The sequence below is a fragment of the Apteryx mantelli genome, chromosome 8 (assembly GCF_036417845.1).
Source record: "Apteryx mantelli isolate bAptMan1 chromosome 8, bAptMan1.hap1, whole genome shotgun sequence".
NCBI classification, from domain to species: domain Eukaryota; kingdom Metazoa; phylum Chordata; class Aves; order Apterygiformes; family Apterygidae; genus Apteryx; species Apteryx mantelli.
Genome location: NC_089985.1, coordinates 40335748 through 40358936, shown reverse-complemented (window position 1 = coordinate 40358936; position 23189 = coordinate 40335748). Strand labels below are relative to the sequence as shown.

At 38.2% G+C, this 23189-nt stretch overlaps 1 protein-coding gene across 1 annotated transcript; it reads right to left on the bottom strand.

The window, feature by feature from the left end:
* Positions 1-1810: 1810 nt before the first annotated feature.
* Positions 1811-22810, bottom strand: ALG6 (ALG6 alpha-1,3-glucosyltransferase). Its single transcript, XM_067301351.1, has 15 exons — positions 22755-22810; positions 19151-19262; positions 18443-18527; positions 14833-14922; positions 13840-13928; positions 11818-11900; positions 11079-11143; positions 8519-8704; positions 7851-7986; positions 5713-5798; positions 5190-5274; positions 3967-4037; positions 2896-2964; positions 2549-2747; positions 1811-2283 (listed from the first exon to the last, which is right to left on the bottom strand). Exons 2-15 carry the CDS (start codon positions 19230-19232, stop codon positions 2086-2088), a joined length of 1524 nt encoding a protein of 507 aa, XP_067157452.1. The 5' UTR covers positions 19233-19262; positions 22755-22810; the 3' UTR covers positions 1811-2085.
* Between the last annotated feature and the right edge of the window lie 379 nt (positions 22811-23189).

The window sequence follows — 23189 nt, the reverse complement described above, 5'->3', positions numbered from 1 at the left end:
TCATACTTTATTTCATTGCAAGTAGAGGTTCTTCAAGCTGTCTTAACTTTTGGCAGTATTTCACCAAGTTGTTGTGTTTGGATGGAATGCTGTATATTTTATTTTTCAGAGCCTCTAGAGACAAAGATTCCTATTTATATGCCTTGATATACATAAATGCCCACTCGGCCTACGCTTTCTAAAAAGAAAGTAAGTATTGTGGACAGAAAATCTTGCATGCCATGATTATAGACACACCCTCAGAAAAACTCTAAATGCTTGTGAAAATATTTAAGTTTTGTTGCTTTACAGTAAACTGTGATACAGTAGGTAAGGTGCATTCTCCATGTATAAAGCTACAGTCACTATTCCAGAATGCCTTTCATTTTGTCTTAGCTATCATGGTTATAATGTTGGCTGTGATTACTTTCTTCACAACAAATGGAACTGGAAAAGTTGAAGGAATAAAGGCTCAGCTTGTAGATGCTTATTTACAGTACTCATAATTCACACATTTGGAAGTTCACAGAACAGCTGATTCACACACTCACAGTCACACTGCACAGTGACAGCCCTAGAATGTGCTAATGTCAATGACAGTTGGTATTTTGCGGAGAGCAATGAGGTCAGGATAGAAGAAGTCTTTAAACAAAGATGGCTAGTTTTGTTTGTTTGTTTCTTTAATAATTAGCCTATCACTTTTCCCAGTTCTGATGACACCTATTCCTAATTATACTAACAGGAATTGTTTTGTGATTTCTTGTCTTACTGCGTACTTCATGTAGATAATTAGTCAAGCAGGCTGTATTCTCTGAAGTGTTGGTATCATTGGCTTTAAGGTGTAGAGGGAGAAAGTTATAGCTGGTTGCACTTCAGTCTGCCACTTAATCTATGCAATATGGTTTTTTTGAAGAGCCTAGTGTTACTTTCAAACTGTGATGTAGTACCTCAGCTTTTATTTTAGTAGAACTAAGTTATTCTGGATATAACTTTTTGGTGTCTGTCTCCAAGATAACATGCAAAAATAACTTTTATTTTTGCATGTTATGATACACTGAAATCAAACCCTGCTGAAATACATCAAGCTTCGCTTTTACTGTTTACTGAGTACCTGTTAAAACAAGTGATAGGCTTTCCTAGTTTTATTAGAAACAGTTGTTGAGCATCATGTAAGACTAGTATATGTTAAAACCATATCATATCTGCTGATCTGTAGCAAAGGAAGAAGTGTGCTCCAACCCCCACCTGACACAAGAACCTTCCCCTTCCCAAATGCTAGAGCCTTTACTTCTGCTCTCAGCACTACCTTCCATGCATTTCTATGGCTTATGTTATTCTTCAGCATTCTACGAGTATTGGTACCATGTAGAATAACACAATACAAAAATAACTTTCATATGAAGCTACTACAGAATTACTGTCCTTACATGCTACAGAACTTGAGCCCATCTGGTGGCTGATTGTACAGATCTCCAGTCAGAGAACTTGAATGTTAGATTTTCTTCCCTACAGGATTTAGTTAAAGAAACAACTGTTGATTTAATCATAACCTCAAAAGAGTTACTCAAACTGCTACACAGCCTTGGGCAGTGGCTTTGATGATCTACAACATATTATAGGAAAGAATAATGGAGGACAGTGACAGAATGTACAAGACAATTTATGCCATAAAACAATTCAGCAAGACAACTTAGAGTTCACAGTCAAGAGTCACTATTTAACCTGCACAACTTTGAATTGCTTATATCTTTTATGCTGGGAAATGTGTAAACTTAATGCTAACAAAACAATTTGCTGTTTTGCTAAAATACCCTGGCTGTATTACCATAAGTTCAAAATTTGGTCCTTTATTAGATACTTTAGGTTTGCAAATGATAAGAAAAGTATTACAAGTCTGAAGAAAACTCACCAAATAACATTTCCAAGTGCTCTGTGAAATACCTCATCTTTAAAACAGTCTTTAATCATTTTGTGTTTGTGTGCATAATGTCTTTCCTGATTTTCATTAGATCACTCAAATTGTGTTATATCAGATTTATCTGTAACACCAGACACGATTCACTGAAAACATTGTCCATTTACAGTTTAGTCCTTGATCTTCACAAGTTAACTCATTTTCTTCTGACTTTTGCTACTTTTTGAGTCCCACAGTATAACAATGTTAAAATACATCAAAAAGAATAAAAAGTGTAAGCAAGAAATAATGGACACGGCAAGGGGGAACAAATCTGGTAACCTCTCTGGAGGATTCATTGTAGCACTCAATAAAGTCAGGATGCCCATCACAGTTACTGAAAGAAGAAACTGTAAGATAAACAACGATACACTAGTTAGTGTTGATTTAACAACTCAAGAGTAAGCAGTTACTTTCATTGCTTGGCTGCCCTGTATTCTTAATTCTGTAGAGGGATGACATTGCAAAAACATTACAGCCTCCCTCTACATTGACATAGCATGGCTTTGCCCATGAGACCTTACACAAAATTATGGACATTAGACTGGTTTATATAAATATTTTAGTACTATGAAGAGTTACAAATAAGAGCTATGAAGAATTAAAGTTACTTACCAGCCTCTTAACAATCTTTGGAAATGACTTAAACCAAGAAACATATCCCTTAAGAGAAAGGGAAAATGATTTCAGCTGCAGGTCCTCTGCTGAAGTCTTTTCGAATATCGAAAAGGAAGTCACACAAGCTGATAGAAATGCCAGGCTTGTCACAGTGTAGGCCAACAGGAGGCCATCTTTCAGTAGCAGAGGCAACATGCTGTTAAAACAGAATCGCCCACACAAGTGAGTTTACATTCCAACCTGTATCTCAAAGAATGTAAAAAGAGGAGAAAGAGAATGCATTTCTACTTACTAGACTCAGGAAAGAATACTATTTTAAAAGAAGTGAATTCTGTCTCACTCACCTGAAGGTTGATACAAGTAAAAACCACGTAGCCATAAAAGGGATTTCATTTATGATTAAGCAGACCGGTCTGAAATGAAAATAGAAAAATATGAAGTGACACTGAAGTGACAGCATTTTGTTATCTCAACCTTTACATGGCTGCTGCACTCTCCCATTCCTCACTAAGGCATGCCAATTCCCCACTGGCGAGGGGAAAAGGCCCCAAGTGCTGTAGCCTCTGCCAGGACGCTTTTCTTCCCACTGCATCACGCTGAACCTTGACACGCAAATGTTTTGCCCTGCATTTGGGTTTGCAGCACGAGAATCCCTTGACGGAGTATTTGTGATGGGTCCCGCTAGCACGCCTGGGCAGCCAAGTCAGGGCCCACTCCACACACAACTCGGTGGTGGCTTCAGGAGCATCTATACCGTAATCCCTAGACAATGCCTATAAAAATACCAATAGTTTTCTACCTACCAGGGCAACCTTCCTTTGGGGCACAAAAGAGAAACATTAAGAGTGCTCCATCTCCAAATCCTTCTTTATCAAACATTACTTTCATGTACAGATGAGACATTCAAGGAAAAGAGCCAGCCTTGCTAACCAAAGATATTCCCCCTCTGCCCCTGCGGCCCTTCCTTTTGGGCAAGGGATGGGAAATACATACTTTAATGACAAAAGGAGAGAAGGCTCCTTTGCCGTCACCATTAAGGAGGTAAGAATCACCGAATTCACCTGCTCCCGCCTTGCTGCTGGGCAGCTAAGCACGTTTCTTTGCTGTCTATGGCAGTATCACCTTAACAAACCCAGGAAACAGTCTATCCCCCGACAGCAAAACACATTCTGTGCCACCGCACTATACCCTAGCAAATCCACGCTTAAAGCGTTTGCCTGTAAGGATAAGAGAAGCAGTAGAAACTAGCTTGGCTATCTTTATATACTCCTTCCATTTACGAGTTACTCAGGAAAGCGAGTGCAGTGCAGAGCTTTTAAAATCAGATTATTTGTAAGTGAGAAAGCAGCACGCAATAACAAACACGCTGAAGAAAACAAGATCAGAACATACGTATGGAAAAAGAATATACTTACACTGACACTAGAAGAATAGATTTTTCATGTACTTGAAAGGAGAACAGGAAAAACGACAACGCGCAACTAACCTTAGAAGAGGAAAGAGATATTAATGTATTTGACTGCAACACAAAGCACTGCTTTACTTTCTCAGCTAGCCTGGATTTTACATGGGTGTATTGAGCAAGTTTAACAGTTACTAGAAAAATTAGATCATTTATCTAATTCCCAAGCAATCTAAAATTACACAGAGCTGCTTCCGTAACCACCTCTACATGTGAAAAATACAGTGTTTGAAAGTTTACCCAGAATTATTCAGAAAACCTTTCCCATAAACAGAACCCAATATTGCTTAACTTTACTTACAAGATTATCCCCGCTGAAGTAAACAAATATTCACATACATAAGCATCACCAGAGTTAAGTCACAGCGAGAACTACCCAGCTTTTTGAGGTTAAATTCCAAATTCTCTTAATCACCATCAGGAACAATCAATATCTCAAAGTAAACACACAGTCATTCTTTTCCCCAAATAAAAAACATATCGTGAAACACAAACCAATTCTTAAAAAGGCTAAATGCTAGTTATAGGCAATGTTACAATAAACTCTCAAGAAGCATTTACATAATATGAAAAATATAAATTATTTGATAACTCTTGAAACCTTAGCACTATCTTCATATAATTTTGATTTCAAAGAGAAATGATTTTGTATTTAAGTAATGTTAATTTGCCTAAATTTACATTCAGTGATCTACGCGAAAAAGCAAACATTTCAGTAAAATAGTATGATTCTCTTTTCAAACCACTAATGAGCTTACAATGCCCATCGTGGGAATTTTTATTGAATTTTGCAGCCAATACCTTAAGAGAAACTATCACTTTGCAAACACAACAAAATAGAAGAGAAATTTCAACTCCATACAAAGCTTTACTGCATAGGGAATCTTCTAAAGGCTCTTCAGAGGAAACTAATAAAAATACAGCATTAAATAGAGAAAATTGAGGCTATGGGAAAAAGTCTAGATTTAAAAGACTAGACAGGCTTTCCTGGACTATCTCTGATACTAAACTCTGACAGCAATGAACTTTTGAGCCAATCTGTTCAGCAGAAACAACATGACATTTAACAGTATACGTACCGCTGCACGTTGTGGCAATTCTAAGCAGGACTTTTTGTCACACATCAGCACTCAGTGGTGGATTTAAAATAAGGAACGATTAAAAATATACACTTACCAAAGCAAACTTAAATCCTCTGAGAGATGGCTCAAGGGTCAGTTTTACACAAGTAGGAAGCAGGCTCAGAAACGTTACAGCACAACTAAGGAATTTTATACGAAAAACAATTTATCCTTTAATACATTAATATCTACTTCAATGATATTACATAGGATTTTCAAACTTACATTTTCAAATTTCAAAATTATAAGTTAGGAATTTAACAGTAATTTTTGAATGCACAAAATCACTTAAGAAGCCTCAATCACAAGAGAGCAGCACATGATCTTCACTGACATGAGTGGTTTTGAAAATGGAATAACTATGTAGCTTAAATCACTATATAAAAAAGCAGAAAATTTTAGTCAAACCTTCTTAAGAATAACTTAAAGGGAAATCTTTATCACTTGAAAGAAAAATACAGCTTAAAAAATTATATTTTTCAGGATTTTAAACATCACGTCTCATAATTTTTTGAAAAAAATACCGCTCTTGCAAAAATTGATTCAAATAAATAGCTTACACTTCAGTTATGTCTTACCTGAGTTTGAGCTGAGTTTGAGGTGATACAATACTCTTTATCTTTATAAGGACACTTAGACTGCACCAAATATTGGCTACTTTATCCTGGGGAGGCGAAAAAAAAAGAAGAATTGCATCCATTTTAACTTATGCTAGTGACAATAACAGGGATGGGGGACTGTTGTTTTTTTACAATCATACTGCAAAAAGATACTTGCAGATATACATCATATTCTGAGATATAACTCAATTTACATCAGTCTGATCTTCATTCAAAAATGGAAAATTAAAAGAAACTGGATTAAAATGTACTAAAATAACTGAGAAATAGTTCTTCAGGATACTGTATGTTTTGATTCATAAGACTACACATTTTGTGAAAATAAGGTCTGAAATCCTCGGTCTCTAGGAAATTTCTGATTAAGTGATGGCATATGTGAATTTTTTTTTTTTTTCAGATGTGAAGACATTCTATATATTGTCACATTTCATTACATACCTGAACGTATTTAGCTATGCTTACTGCTTGCTAGCAATGACAGAGTTAACCACTAATAAATCAAGAAGTCTAAAGACATTAGCAGTTGTGCTAGGATCACTTTCAAAATTAAATTTGTAACTACAGCTATCATGCTCATGAAACTCATCCCTAAACAGCTGCTTGAGTCACAGCTGTGTGGACATAACAGCAAGAAAGCTACCAGCACCAACAACTGAGCCATCTTCTTCATGTGCTCACTAGCAGTATAGAACACGCACTTCAAATTTGCTGAGGATTACGAGTGAACAGGGGGTTTGGCAGCACCGGCAAACACACAAGATGCCTATTTAATAGCCAATACGATTTTACAGCCATCAGCATTTGTTACTGCTTCTGTAAATGGGAACCAATTCAAAGAACCTGTTACATGCACCCCAGTATAAGTTTACTGTGCATTGCTTACGTGGACAATTTCTCATTTCATCTATATTAGCATCCAGTAAGTCACTCCCCAACTCAAAAATATTTGGACTAATATTAGACTAAAATCCTCAGGCACTTTCAGACTCATCCGTTGTCATTTACAGATTTCATTTTTTTAAACTTTGCACTGGATAAGAAGTACCACGACCATAAATATTTATTTATAAATTTCAGTCAATACCCAAGCAACAGGGTCATTGTTGGGAGGGGGCGGGGGGGGGGGACACATTATGTTTTTTGGTGTTTTTTTGTTTTTTAAATAAAATAATAGAGACTACATTCTGAAAACACTTCTGTTCTGCAGCCTAAATAAAAGGCTGCCTTTGGTACATCAGCGTTAACTTTTCAAGGAAACAAGTGCCATTTGTGGTATTATTCACATCTACAGAAGATTAAAACAAAATTTAAGATTAAGCAAACTATGTAAGTATTTGCTTCAATCCCTGTGAAATCAAGCATTGAAAAACCAAAGCTTCATTTTCTGGAAAAATTTGAAGTTGAGAATCTGCTTTTAACAGGTGTAATATTAAGACTCATCCTGACTGAACAAAATACCTACAAGTCACTTTTACTGGGAGAAAGGAGCATCCTTTCTTTTATGAGACTGTGTCATTAGCTTAGCTGAATGAATAACTGCTTTGCTGGATTAGGGCTGCAGCACTCAGTACCTTGCAGCATGCAAATGTCAGTAACCTGAGCACAAGGAATAGCAGAACTGGTCTAAGATTCTTAGAAAATACTGTGGAAATTTGTACTGAAAATACATACACGCTAGGTCCAAAAGGAACCTCTCAGCTGCACGTGAAACGCTTTTTTTGACTAATCCTGTTAAAAACGCTGAACAGAACCAAAAGACAGACACTGAAGCTGTTAACTTTTAAGGTTGTATCTTCTGACACTGTCAATTACTATGGAATCTATTTCAACGGAAAAATGTATGGATTGAAGTATGGGTTTGATGATGGGATAAGTGTTGTCTACTCATATAATATCCTGGAAGATGCCAGCTGAGCTGGGGTTAAATACTGGATTAAATAACTGGCAAGAAATGACTGCTAAAGAAGGCATCTCAAATTACTAGTTCTGTGGTGTGTCTCCCCACATGAATCCCTAAAGGTCACGATGAAGGTTTCTCAAGGGATCTAAGAATACAGAACATTTACAGGAGGGAGGGGGAAAGAAAACACGCGTGCCTCAAACAAGCCTCGGTCAATGGGAAAGAGTCTTCTGAGTACTTGCATGATTTGTTCCACGTCCGTACAGAATGGGAGCCAGCAGACAGCAAAGGAAACCACCACTGTCCCGGCTATTTTAATTAACAATATTAATCTGCAATAAAAAGAAAAGCTTTCATCAGAAAGGATAAATCCAGCTACTTGTAACAAAAGTCAGTTTCTTAGTTTAGAACTTAAAAAAATTGTTTTTTTTTTAAACAGATACAAAACCGAAGGTAGCAAATCTGAACAAAAAGAGCTACCAATACCACAAAAAAAGTTCTTCACCCCCAGATTAGTGAGGACTCCATCAGAACTGCAACAGAGCTACTGCTCTTGGGCTAATTTGGTTGCCCACTGTACCCCCATTTAATTTAGATTACAGAATGAAGAGTGCTGGGAAGGGACAGCTTACTGTATTTTGTTATCTATTCAGTGGACTAAAAAGTACAATTAGATATTTAATGTAGATCTCCTCAGCAAGAAATACTTATTTTGCAAGCGAGAAAAACACTATAACAATGTGAATATCTTCCACTTGAAGTTAATTCAGAAGTGACCACACGCAAATAAGATGAACCACATTCTCAGTGCTAGGCTGCCTGGCTGTATTCTTGAGCAAGATAAAATGGTTTAAAGTCACTTACCCCTTTCCTTTCAGTCCCTTCTTGAAGCACTTTCCAAGTAAATAGCAAAAGAAGGGCAGAGAATGGTAGAGTTCCATTTGCTTATAATTTAAGGCCAAGCAAAATGCCATCGAACCCAAAAGGTCCCAGTCATAAGACAGACAAAGTATAGCCCACAAAGCAAAGCCAAGGCTCACTGAGTTGTATATGGTTTTTTATGTCAAGGACAAGATAAACAAGAGAAGCAACCTCTCAGTACTGGAAGTTAGTGAATAAATGCCCTGGAGGTCAAGTAGAAAACAGCATACAAAATATGTTTTTCCAAGTTAGTTTTAAAAGTGTATTGCCACTTGTGACCATTTTGCTCACAGAAAGAAATAATTTAACTTCTGCCTTAAGGCCAACTATTTGGATATCCAACGCTTGATTCAAACTTTGCACAGGCAAAAATGAGGACCAGTTTTGCGTGTGTGTGTATTAAACATGCATGTAAGGTATATTCATTCAACCAAGCTTTTATTTAAACTAGTGACAGTACTCAGTAAGATACATCAGGGTAAACATTTTTTTCTTGATTTCTTCATTATTAAGGGTAAAGCTTTCAAGAGTCTCTACTCCCCTGTCCCAAAAGATGTGTCCAGACTATTCAAATATATTAAAGTTTAAAAAGCATATTCTTCAGTTCAAGGACCCCGGGGGGAGGGGGGGGATTATATTACACTCACAATATATCCTCATCCATGCCCGATTCCCTTAGCTGCTAATACTGCACAAACAAGGAATAACAGTTACCACCTAAAGTGATGTTACTTCCTTCCCACTTTGAGAACAGGTTCCCAAGCTCAGTAAAGTCTGAAGAGACTAAGCTACAGTTACGATTAAAATGCAACAAAAGATTAGGGGTTTTTACTGCTATTTTTACGCAAAGAAAGGAATCAGGTAAGAGGTACAAGTACCCTCAGAAATTTCCAAACATTTTGTTTTCTCTTTATCAATATAGATAGCTATGACAATACATTCAGACTGTCTAAATCTTTTTCAACCTATTTATTTCCCATTCAAAATCATCATATATATTTGAGATCTCCTCAACTTCACATCAACAAATTGTTATACCAAAAGACCGTGATCTTGCAACGATATGCAGCAGCAGTTAAATAAATCTATTGACTTCTTGGGAGCGATCCCAGGTAGTAAAGTTACTCACATAGAGTCACAGGGCTGGAAGACACCCCAGGAGACTATGTAGTCCATCTGTCTGCTTTAATAATGTGTCTACTATACCCGTGTAATTCCTGACATAATGTTTGCTGAACCTCTTCTTAAAGATCTTTATGCTGCAGATTCCACAGCTTCCACAGGCAATCAATTCCAGCATTTCACTGTAATTACTATTTGAAAGATTTTTCCTTAAATTTAAAACCAAATATTCCCTATGGTAGTTAACAGCCATTACTTCTTGTCCTATCCAACATAAGTCACAAAACCCAGACTGCTGCCTTCCTCTCTGCATATCTTTTACATACATACTCAGAAAGTGTAATCCTGTCCCTTCTTCCACCTTACAGGCCTCTCTAGGCTAAGATGAAATGCATAAATTCATATCCCCTTTCTCGTAAGTGACTTCTCCAAATGCTCTACGTCTTTAAAGAGTCAGGGCCAAAAATATAATTTCAGAATTCCTGAACTGTAATGCAAGTATCCAATACCATATATTACTTTTTTCTTCAAAATTTGATTTCTGAGGTACATTATCTTCTAAGTTCATCACACACTCTCTTGGAGAAAAAAACATAAATTAGTAAATTACTGGATTATCAAAACTTGATTTAGAAGATGCTTTGATTTAATATTCCCTTAGGATATTTAAATGTCCACATTTATCACAACTCCAGGATTGTGTCCCACTGCTAGATGGCACTGAGCAGCACAGCCTAGAGCAGTCAACTACATCAGTTGCTTGTTGATATGCAAAATAAGTATAAAAACAGAAATCTTTTTATAAAAGAACCACCTGTGAAGGTATCCACAATCATTGATTAGAGTTAGCTTGGACAACTTAGCTCATATTAGATGCCTAACTTTTAAATGGTTAGGCATTAAGTGAAGTGAATCCAGTCTCCAGTAACTGTAAAGGCAGGACAGTGTCACATGTTACAGAACTGAACATTTTATACAGCTATGCTTGACACACTTCTCTGCCACCTCAAGAAGATCTAAGATGATTCTCCCTCCAAAGACAAATCACGGGAGCACAAGGCATCCACTCTTTTCACTGTCACATACCACCGACATTTTCTGCAATAAAGTGACCGACATTAATAGGAGCTTGAAACATTTAAAAAATGAGATTCATGTTCTGATTGATTTGTCCCAATATCAACTAATTATCTCCAATTAATATCAACTAATTATCAGGGTTATAGTTTTCTTTAACACCTCTGCTTTGATGTAGGCAGAAGCCCCACAGATTATTTCATATACAAAGTTCACCTTTTTCCCCAGTTAAAGACAAGTACTGAAGAACAGCATTATTTCACAAATTGAAATTCCTTTGTTTTCACTGCAAATACAAGGATACTGGAAATGTCCATGGTCAATAAGAATTAGGCCTGGATAAAGCAATATACAGAGAGCACTGGAAACCTGGAAGGAAGGATCAAAAAAAGAGAGGGGAGAATAATTAGTTATATGTAAGGCAAACATATAACAACGCATGCTACTTCTCCAATACAAAAATTTGCCCTTCTGTGGTCCATCCTAGATGTAGGAATCTTTCTCTCTCCAATTAATCTTATGTCAGTAATATTTTGAGGAGTAAAAATGGATAAAGATTTTCTATAAATAAGAAAACACTGAAAGGAGACTGGCCTTCCCTTTGCCAACCAGCTTAAAGATCACCCACATCCATCTTAACCCTTGGAACCACTCAAAAAATCAGAAGACTTTTTATTTCGAAATGTATGTTTTAACATAAGGAGTATGCAAGACAGCAGTTCCCAGATTCCCCCATGTCACAGCACAAATCTTGTTTTTACTGCACAAGTAATAAATTTGGCAAGAAAAATAATTCAGGAGTTCATGGCTACTAAACTTCAGTGCATCTTGTTATTGAAGGCATTAAAATAATTGCTGTAAAATAGGTTAATGGCTTCTTTTAACTGAAAAGTCTTTAATACAAGATATACTGATTGTCATCAATTTTATGTCAACTGAAGCCATCGTGACATTCTGTATGTTAATTAACTTGCAACCTGTTAAGTTTCTACATGGTTTAAAAGTATGTTTATTTAATTTACACACAGATATCAGATACTTGCCTTCTTTTTTGTAGATGTTTCTTTTAAGCAACAACAATATAAAATAACTGCAGGAATATAAACCAGCAAATCGGCAACAAACACTGAAAAATAAAGATTAACTTCATGTTAGAATCCTCCCACATATCTTACCTTAATGCAATAAATGTTGTCTATTTTCATCTGGACTGTGAATCTTTGATCTTTGACTTTGCTTACAGTTTTACCCTGTTAACTCCTCAAATCTTGGTTGGATTTGCTATAAAAATCTCAGATTATAACAGCTATGCAGTGTTTGGGTGAGATCGGCTGCCTACCTTTCTCACGTGGGTTTTGCATTTATTTCTTTACATGTAAACCTCAGCTTAGCCACTAAACTCAACTGAAATTCAAAAGTCATGCCACTACAGTTTCAGCTGGATATGCTTTTCCATTTTGTCTTAAATTGCATTAGAGTATGTTCCATCATATTATTTTAGAGATTGCTCAGGTCTGGAGGTCACACCAGAGCTGATTGTTTTCAAGTGTTTTATGGAAGAAAAGGGAAAATATAAGCAAATAAACATCACAATATCAAGAAGTTCTTCATTAGCATAACTGGGTAGTCTCATTTTAAAGGACAAAGAAATAGGTCTACAGAATTTGATCTTGTTAACATTTCTATGGCTATCATTTCTGATGCCCAAAAGCTGCTGCTTCCATGTGTTCAGCTGTTTTGGCTTCTGGCACAACCTCAGTCAATAAAGGAGCACACTCTAGTTCCTCACATGCCGAAATGAGAGAAGGCATTCTTAATTCTCAAAAGAAATCAACTACAACTAAATGCAGTCAAGTTGTTGGAAGGCACTGATATCTTGAAGGTAGAGAGAATTAAGAAGCTCTCAACTATAGCAAACTCCAACTTATTTTTGTATGAATGTAATGTGGTCAGATAGATCAAAATTAGTGATTTGTTTCTGATCATCTGCCAACAGCAAATACACATATAACAGGGCCAACAAGAAAACAGAACCAGCAGGTTTGCCCACCCGGAATTACGTGAACTCCTGCTAGCGCTTAAACCACCAAGTTAATTCTCAAGTGTCATCATAAATGCTTGTCAAATTCTCTGACTATTTCTATGATCAGGTTTCTGAAAATGTCTAATTATTCCAAGCGGAAAAGCATACTTTGCTTTTTTCTGGGTCGTGGGCTTTAAAAAAAATGTTTAAAGATACAAGTTTTCTCTGTATGATGATCATTTTGCAGGCTCGAGCCACAATTAAACAAAAGCAAAAGACAGATCTAGAATGAAAGAGAATAACAGGGCAACTTGGCATCTGTCATTGCCCTGGGAACAAGAGTTCACAGGCCACATCATTCATTGTTCTACAGATACAGCTACTCAATTAAATTATTTACATTGTTTTCTGCACTTGTTTTATCCTTTTCATTGTAGAGGCAGATCAAAATGGTCAAGTGGTCAGAAAAGCGACAGAATAAAAATGAGATTTGTATAAAACTGGTAAAATATATTTTTACTTTTCTGTTAAAACAAGTTTATTTCCAGATACTGGCTAGCATTTGATAAAAATGACATCTTTAAAAATATCAAATAACTCCCCCTTTCAGATAAGGTATAAAAGCTCCTAACAAAGACCTCTGAGATCCTGAGAGCCTGTTAAGCCAACTCAGTGAAGACCAGTCAATTTGCCAAGTAATTTTACAATAAAAGCCAAGCTAAACTAAAAATAAAATTTGTAACTATCAGAATGGAAAAAAAAATTGGGTCTAGGCTACCAAGAAGTAGCTTCATTTTAGAGTTCCTACTAAACCAGTCTAGTTGAAAAATTCTCTGTACATTTAACATTATCAGTTTCACAAATGAGAGCAGAAGTGAAAAGAACAGGAGTTTTGTTCATAACACACAGATCTGCAGAATCACCCAAAGAACTGAACAGAAATTGGTGAAGAGAGAGAGAGAGGTTGCATAAAATTAAAGATGCTAAATTAGTAAGCTAGACAAATTTGTAAGATCATCCTAAGGAAATATAATTTTCCTACCTGTTGCACGCATAAATAACTTATGTGGCTGACTCTCATACCCCTGAGATGTGTGGAGAGCAATCCAATCAGGATTTATTAACTTTGCACTGTAAAACAAAGCACAGACACATCAAAATGTAGACAGTTCTCATTTCCCTTTACATTCCTTTCAGCAATAAAGATGACATGCACAGGAGCGTATTCCAAGAATTAAGATGAATGAAAAGAAATATTTCAAAGAGCAATAGTGACCAAAGAAAGATTTTCCTCACCACTAGATCAGTTTACACTATAGAGATTAGCTGCTACTTCACAATAAAAAAGAATTGCTGAAAACAGGAAAAATGGAATACAATATTTATCAGGACAAGACAACTACTTCCAGTCTAGCCCCACTGACTTTTAAAAAAACAATTGTAAATACCTTTCATGCTCAAGTATTAAATATAAACCATTTACAGTTCACATAGATGTCCCACATAACTGTGCCTGTGCACTTTAACCTACATTCTTATTCCATAAGTCTCATTCCAATAGCAGTAAAGCCCTTGTGGAAAAAGTATTCCAATAACAGAATTCTATCTACATGATATCCAGTCATCAAATGTCACTTCGGCTCTCAATACAAGAGAGGTTTCCCATGCGATGCACCCAGGCCCTATAGTACTCCTCCATGCACCACTGGACTAACAATGGCTCATTTAGAAAGCTAAAATCTAAGTCACATCTAAATCAGCTACAATTTAAGAAGCTGACAAAAAGAAGAACCTAACCCTTCAGTCCCTCCACAATAATTTCAAGACAGAAAAATAGCAGTATTAATTTTTAAGCTGCAGGGGTACATTTCCCTAGCTTTAAAGAAGCAAAAAGTATTTGCTGTTTCATCAGCTGCCCTAAATCAGCAATTTTTAGCTAGTAGTTTCTCTCCCGGAGGTGGGGGTGGAGGGGGTGTGTGTGAACTTGATGTTTTGCACTCTCAACAACAGTAAATACTTAAAATAATGAACTTACACATAAGCACACAGAAAACTGTGATAGGCAGTAAGAGGTGGATAATCAAGGCCCCAGTACAGTAGATTGTTGTCACTTGTATTGAAGTACCTAAAAAAAAAAAGTTCAAAGATCTACATTTCCAGCTTTCTTTCAGCCCAAGAAAAAGTTGAACATTAAAGCAAATACGTTTTTACCAACACACTCAAAAGGAAGTAAGCACCTTCTATATCTGCCGTATTTTACTTTCACAAAAAGTCTCAAGCAACAGAACAAAAGCAAAAATGATGCAGAACACACTCACTTGTCTTTGCAAAACAGAACACGCACACACAAAACTGCTAGAGCTTACTTATTTGGAGAGAAAAAAATCCTTAAAATTAACAGAATTTTAGAAGAATTGAGAAACTCTTACACAAAATTAGCTTTACACATCTACTGTAGCTCTAGATCGTTTTATCTGGTAGGCTCGTCAGTTCCTCACCTCCATCTACAAACCAAATCTTTATTTTCCCATGTGTGTCAATTATTCCCGGAGATAGCAGTCAATTTGCCCAATGCAGAAAGGAAATACAAACAATGCAATTAAATGGAACGGTCAAAAGAATTTGAATTCACTAGTGATTTTCCTTATATTAATCCTCGATTCCTTTTTTCCTGGACTTGGATGGCACGTTTCATATATGACAATGACTTCTGAACAGCTAAACTTTACCTGCTACACTTTTAGGCACACAGTGATCCACTACTTCTGTCCAATGGGTCTTAATATGAAAATTTTGAAAAAACACCAGTGGAAGTTAAATTGCTGAAAAGCAACTGAACAGAAGGGGAGCAGGGAAACATAAAGGTATTATACAGATGGACAAAAAAAGAAGCATAAATCTGGAGGAAAATGATGCCGCAGCAGGTATACCTAGACAGTTCTATTAGCATGAATGTAAGAATCAGGATGCTAAAAGAAGTACTTTAAAAGGCAAAACTGAGTTATCAGAGTAATGCCTCCTAACTAGCCAACACGAGGTTGCGAACCTGAATCAAATACATCAGCAGCAGCCACTTTACCTAGTCCTACCTGAGAAGATAACCTCAGGAGAACAACACAACAGAGACAGGAAGGATTTTCCCATCAATAGTTCTGCTGTGTTGATACTTCATTGGAAGGCTGGCTGCAGTTAGAATTAAGACACCTCTTCCAAATGAGAAACAGAAGCTTTTATCCAAGGAAAATGGAAGTTACAAAAATAAGACATTGGCCCTTTAAAATCTCACAGAGAAACAGATTGACTAGTCTATTGTAATCGCCAAGGGGCAAGGTTCTTGGCTTTTGCAGTTCCTCCACTCAAATGCAGCCCATTTTGACATTTATTATAGTAAATGATATTTCTTGAATTCCATATGAGCTGCCTGAAGTATCTTATGAACAACTGATGATAAATCATATTTCTTTAAGATGCATCTCTACTACTTATCCTACCATTCAAGATTGTTCATGTCAAGGCAGTTCAGATTTTTCATACAGTTTTTAATATTCTGCAGTAAGCTTTCCAGTTACATTGTATGTTTCTTACTTTTACCTTCCATAAACTCAGCACTTCAACAGAAAAAAAATTCCTATATGCAGTAATATTTAGCCAAAAAAAAGCTATCTCAGTTTTAATTAATAAAGATATCTTCTTCTTATACTTCTAAAGTAGCTTTTAATAAATATGCCATGACTGTAAGGAATAATGCAAAAAACGCAAGTATTTAAATTCTGACCCCTGGCTCAGAGAAATCTCATACAAAGAAACTTAGTACAAATCACACCATAGTTTACTGTAATATTTTTTTAAACATAATTTGTTTTGAATAAAAGAAAATAAGCATGGTACATGCAGCTAAATTGCCCGTACATGCCTGTTAATATTAAAGTGATACTGAAATCTGTGCAAAATCAAGAGATCTTTCAGGACTATGCCATCATAACAGAACTTCTCTCTATATTTACCTACACAAATCTACGTAAGAACACGTGCTGCTGCATAAACAGATTTTCTAAATACTAAACTGAGATAAACAACACTGGAATTGATTAGAATCTCAACTTCAAATTTGAACAGTATTCTTATGTACTGGAGTACATCATCTTTCCACACTGCCTATTTCTATAATACTCAGGGGAGGGGAAAAAAAGGCCCAGTATTCTAGAACGTAATCCCTTGCATGTCAGCGGAGATATTCTCTTCCAAATTCCCAAGACCAAATATGATTTCACTTTACTGCAGATTCAATTCCAAAGCAGATCCAATCTGAAAACCTTCTATTATAAATAAAACGAAGAGCCAATACAACAAGACAGGGATGCCCAACTGGCAGCCCATAGGCTGAACCCAGCTTGCAATACAGTTTCATCTGGCCCCTGGGAATGCCTAGAAATAATGATTGCTATAACTCTTAATTTTAAGTACATGTTGTTCTGAGTAGCAGAGTGGATCAAAGCTGTCAACTCTATTATTATGATAGCTCTCCATTATGCCAACTTGGCATAATGAAGTGTTTGGCTATTCCAGAAAATGGAAAAGAAAAAGGGTAATATAGATACTACGGGGTGCTCTAAAGTCACAATACAGAGTCATTTGCCCAGGTCCACAGAGTGCCATAGTCCCAGGATTGGCCCCAAATACATTAACAGCAATACAACTGAAATAATGTTCTAACCTGTTACATCAGTCTGCTCCCCAACAGATAGCTGAGGGAAAAAAGACTCCAAACAAATAGAATGTAATTATCCCTCTTGTAAGATTAAAAGTTTTAATTTATACCAATTTGCATTGTAGCTCATATATGGAAAAACACATTTTTGTCATTTGATAAAAGTTCTAAGGGTTTATTATATTTCACTAATTTTTACTCACTTATTCCTTCCCCCTTCCCCAAATCTCGATTTGGAATAATTTTCCTACAGTCCTGAGTGACCTGAAGAAATAAGTTCACTGTCCTTTACTTCTACTCTTTATTCCAGAGACCCACATTTTAAAATCTTTATTTCACATTGTTCACACAGGTGTGAACAATGAACTCAGTAGGTATAAAAAATGAACCATGCCTCCAGCACAAAATGCAAATATCTGCACTTAATGGCAGGCCTCTGTCTTTTAGCTTAGCTGAGACGAGCAGTTTGTTCTGATTTTGTCAGTGCTGATAATCAAAAGAGTTTTCGCTCATTAGCAGATCGGAAGGAAATCAGGAAGATGAATGTTCTTTTTCTAAATCAGGTATACAGGCTCCTGCATGATCTCTCATAAAAACCTAGTAGTAACTTGCTTCTCAGTCTTTCCATTCAATTCAAAACAAAGCTGGAGCATCAGGGCAGAGATAACTACCAGTCAGCAGACTGCTACTACAGCAGAGATAACTATCATAAATACCAGAGTTTGTTTTACAAACTAATACCTAGCAAGCTAAAGTTCTGAACAGCAGTATGTTTATTTTGTGAGGAAAATGGTACCTCAATCTAAGAACAGGGACAGCATTACCACAAATGGGTTTTTAGAATAGCTCGGAGAACAGTAAGAAATTCTGCAGAGATCTTAAACTTAAAGGTATTACGTTTACATCTTTGTAACCTGAATACAACAGCACTATGTACCATTGCCTGATGGGTAAATTGTAAGTGACTTCTTGCCAGTGTCTCTGAGCTTCATAGTCTCCATACATAGGTGGCTTTCCTGCACCTAAAAAGAGATGACAAAGAGTATTTATGAATTTATTCTGTTTATGCACATTGTTTTTCCTCCAAATATGTATTTGCATATTAATATACCACTAATTTCATTCTCCATTCCTCTATTATATTTGAGGACAAAAGAGAGACACGATCTGCTACGTAGTCTAACAGGGAAAAAAAGAAGTGTTATGTATTCTTTCAGCTTTCCGTGTATTTCTGTGACAAGCATTTATCAAGATATTCTGCTGTGAAGGAAGAGATACAGTGGCCTGCTCATCTGACAAAAAAGTCATTTGGAAGTACAGTATGAAAAATGTGGCACTTCTTTGAAATAAGAAAATGTACGTAACGGACATCTTATACTGATTTTGTGTGAACCACTGTGCTTTCTGAGTATACAAAAAATTGACAGTGTTCTCACTTCCAACCATGACACGGCACCTTGCTATTAGCAGCCAGCCTTATTTTTAAACTTACTTACTGGGAAACAGAGAAGCAATAAAATACGACAATAGCTGAAGTAACATCTTGCTTCTTATGTCTGATTTTGCATACAAGTTTATTTTAATTTAGCACAAGCTCCATGGTTTGCCTTCATGTGACTGTTTTACAAACCATGATATGTGTTACCTGAGTAAGAACCAAGTGATACAGTCCAGCGTACAGTAAGTCCTAGTAAAACAGTAATGGTCATTAAGCTCCACTTTTCCATGGCTGGTCTTTGTAAGAAGCCAAAGGGTACCTGAAACAACACCAGAAACATTGCTACAATACCGTCTGTGCCTTTGGTTCCTTGGACATGACACTGCATAGTCCCAGTTTTCTCCCCACCCCCAGAAGCATTCTTTTGCTACCTTGCTTCTGTAAGTATGCGGCAACCAGGAGGGTTCACGTATTGAAAGTTTTCTAATCACAAAGCCAAGCGCTGCCCAGAAGCAATCTCTCCCCCATTTCTGAGTCACAAGCTGATCAGACAGCTGACAAAATGCAAAAAAGAACCGCAAAAAAGAAGGGTGAAAGATTTCAAACCACTTAAGAGAATCCAGATACCAAATCAGCCCTATACTGTACATCCATGCATGTACTTGAGCTTCATCTTAATAAGTTCCACACAATTCATTATGCAAACATATAAGGTGTGTTTTTTCTGTAAGTGATAACAGGAAATTCTACAAGACACCAGTACAGAAGGTTGTGGTGGCAGACAAAATACTCACGCCAACCATGTATCTGAGGACCTCAATAACTAGTATTTGCTACTGAACAAAAAAAGCCTCTTCAAAGAAGTCTATGTAAATTCCCAGATTAGTAACAATATTCAGTGGTTTTCTAGTAAGTTAACAAGTACACAAATAAAAAATAAAGAATAAATATCATGCTATTGCATTAATGTCGCTTATTTTCTGCTTATGACATTTGTCCTTAATGTATATCTGTCCACACATTAACTTTTCTGCACCAGACAATGTATTTTAATTCTGTCAATAGCCTATTCCACCCTTAACAGTATGTTCACATTATTTCTTCATACTCTTCCCTGACTTAGTTCACTTTAAATGTGGCTGACTGGATTCCAAAGTTCAACAAACATTAACACTTGCTAAAAAAAAAAAAAAGACAGTTTTAGGTGAAAATATAGCAAAAGCAGTTCTCTACCATCTCAAGAAAATGGGTGGGAGGGAGGGATTTGGGGAAGAGCCCTCACTAGGCTACAATGGATAGTAATGCAAGTCACAGATATGCACATGGAAGAAGACAGAATTATGCATGTAGTTTCCACACAGAACACTAACAACTTCTGGCTGAGCAACAAATATTTGTTCAAGAAAACACAGAAGCGATGAAAGTGTTACATGTAAGGGCCTCCCATCACCCTATTAGGAGGGCAACTAGACTCAAGGCTGTGTTTAGGCTATAGAATAAGTCCAACTTTTAGGGTTCCATACAGTCAATCAAGAACACCACAGTCAAGTTATGCAAAGTGCAGATCTGATATAAGCTATTCTGTTGGTTCAAATGCAGTCAGAAAATTATGTACCGGCAGGCTTTACGCTGGACCAGGTATTGTCTGTTCTCCTGCAGCCATTATAAAAGCACACAGCCAGGATAAACCCTGTATCACGTGCTCTAGCTAACTCAACACGCAATACAATCATGAACCAACACATAATCAAAATCAAATTTGTACCACTGACATGGGAATGAAAAGATCTGGCATTTATGATCATAAATCACTGATCTGAATCTTCTTCCAGTCTCCCTGAAACTCAAAAATGGGCTTGAAATTCTACCCCTCCTTTCCCAAGTATAAGCACACTATTCATCACAGCTTCCTCTCCCTAAAGGATCCACCAGCTGAAGCCTTCTACCAGGCACAACCAGGCAGGAGAAGTCTTATTCTTCATCCTTTTTACACAAAAAAGCAGGAGAACTGATGGCTTACTTGACCATGCTAAGGATTCAATAAGAAGAGTATTGCTAGACCTGTCAAATTAAAGGCCCCATGCATCAAGCTTGGGAATTGAGGTGTACCAAAACAGTGATGCTATCCTATGCAAAAAAAGCACTAGCTAAAGAATATACAAACTCTGACCCAGAGGACCAAAGATATTCTGTCAGGGTCTGAAAAAAATTGATGAAGAAATTGTTCCAGTCTTGACAGTGAAAGACAGCAATAAATCTAAAGGCTGAACTTCCACCAGATCAGCCGCAGCAGTAGTACCATTCCCTCCTCAGTCAGGAACAGATACGTTACACAACAGTGGACAAGTCTGGGTTCGACTGCCGAGGACTTTCCCCTCAGAAGGGGCATCATCCAGTTCAGATGAGTTGAACATATTTGCCACTGCCAAAAAAAAAACAGCAGCAGTATTGCAACTGCCATTTTAGTAACACACTGGAAGCATCATGAGACAGGTTTAGGTTATTTTGCTCAAACTAAATCCATATTCATTTGTCATTCACTGAAAGCTGTAACTCACCAACTTCAAGAAAAAAAAAAAGTTCTTTGAACAATATAAATCGATGACAACAGCAGACCATCCTCTATAGGCAGGAATGTGAACACCGATATTTGCATGCTTTCTATGCTACACGTGTGCCTAAGCCACAGGAGAGGCACATTTAGCTAAATAAAAGATATTGAATTTGACTCTGCAGATGACTGACTTCCAAAATTAAGTGTTGCAAGTTTGGTTTTTCCTTTTCATAAAACACCCACATCTGCCCTTTCCTTTCTATCTCCAGCTAGAACAGATGTCTTCCCATCTATTTTGGCATTGATAACCGAGACCATACCCGTCCACTTTTCTTTCTTCCCATGTTATTTAGAACACCTCACTTTACTCCAGCTGAGTCACTTTACTCCATAAACTGAATTGGCTAATGCAATTTCCTTATCTGATTTCTTTTTTCCCACTATGTTTTATGCTGTTTCCTAATTCTTATCTAATGCCATTCTCACCTGAACAAAGACTCTCACATCTCCCTGTTCCTCTCATTTCCGCTACCATCCCCTATATTTGAAACAACTGCCATTTTCTCGGCTGCTGAGTTTCTTCTTTCTCTCCTCTCACGGGCAGTCCTTAAAATATTCTTTCTTACTTTGTTTCTTCATTAATAATTTTTCCATAGCTCCTAAAACAACCACCACGATCAGATTCTAAAGCAGCGGCCTCTAATTTTTGCTGTCTCGCAGACAACACCACTAAACAAACACCACGTTTGAGGAGATGCAAGTTGGTTTCAGGGCTTTCAGTTCAAACTTTTTACCTTTTTGCCTCTGGAGGAGCAACAGCAGAGGCTCCCTCGAGCACAACGCTGCCCACAAGCACGGGACGGGAATCAACCTTCGCTTGAAATAACGCCTCGTTCCCACCCCCCGCCGCCCCCTTCCATCAGAGGGTGCGTTTATCCCTCCAACGCCTCGTTCGCCCACGCCGCCACCCCCCTTAACGGAGGCGCGACCACAAGCCCGTAGAGAGGCGTGGGCGGGCCGCCAGCCGGTGTCACCCGGCGAGGGACAGCGGAGCGGGGCCCCCTTACAGGCGGGCGGGCGGACGGGGCCCAACCGCCGCCCGCCACACGGGCCCCGTCCCCGTTCCCGTCCCCGTCCCCCGCGGGGAGCAACCGAGGGGAGGCGCCGGCGCGCGCCGCGAGGGCCGGTAACAACCGCCCTTCCCCCCCCCCCCCGCGCCGCTTCCCAACGGCTCGCGCGCGCGCCGCGTCTCCTTACTGGGCACAACGGACACGCCGCGGCGCGCGCGCGCTCCCCGCCGCCGCTTCCGCCTCCCGAGCCGCTTCCGGCCGCCGCCACAGCAGCGCGCGCGCGCCTGCGCCGGCGGCAAAGGCGGCGGCGGCTGCGCATGCGCGGCGCCGCGGCGGGAAGGCGCCGTGGCCTCGCGGCGTGGGAGCCGTTGGGACCGTTAGGGCCGTTAGGGCGGGGTGGTGCGGCGCAGTGCAGCGCAGGGCGGGGCGGGGTTGAGGCACCGTCACGGCACTGAGGAAATGGCGGGGTGCTACTGAGGAAGAGCATAGTCTTGGCAGGGGGGAAGACCGGCTCCTTCATGAGGAGGGGACTCTGAGCTATGATGTTTCACAGAAGGAGCGGAGCAGCCGGAGGGCCTGCGCTTCGGCTGTGCCACAGAGGGCTGGGAAGCAGCTCCTCCGA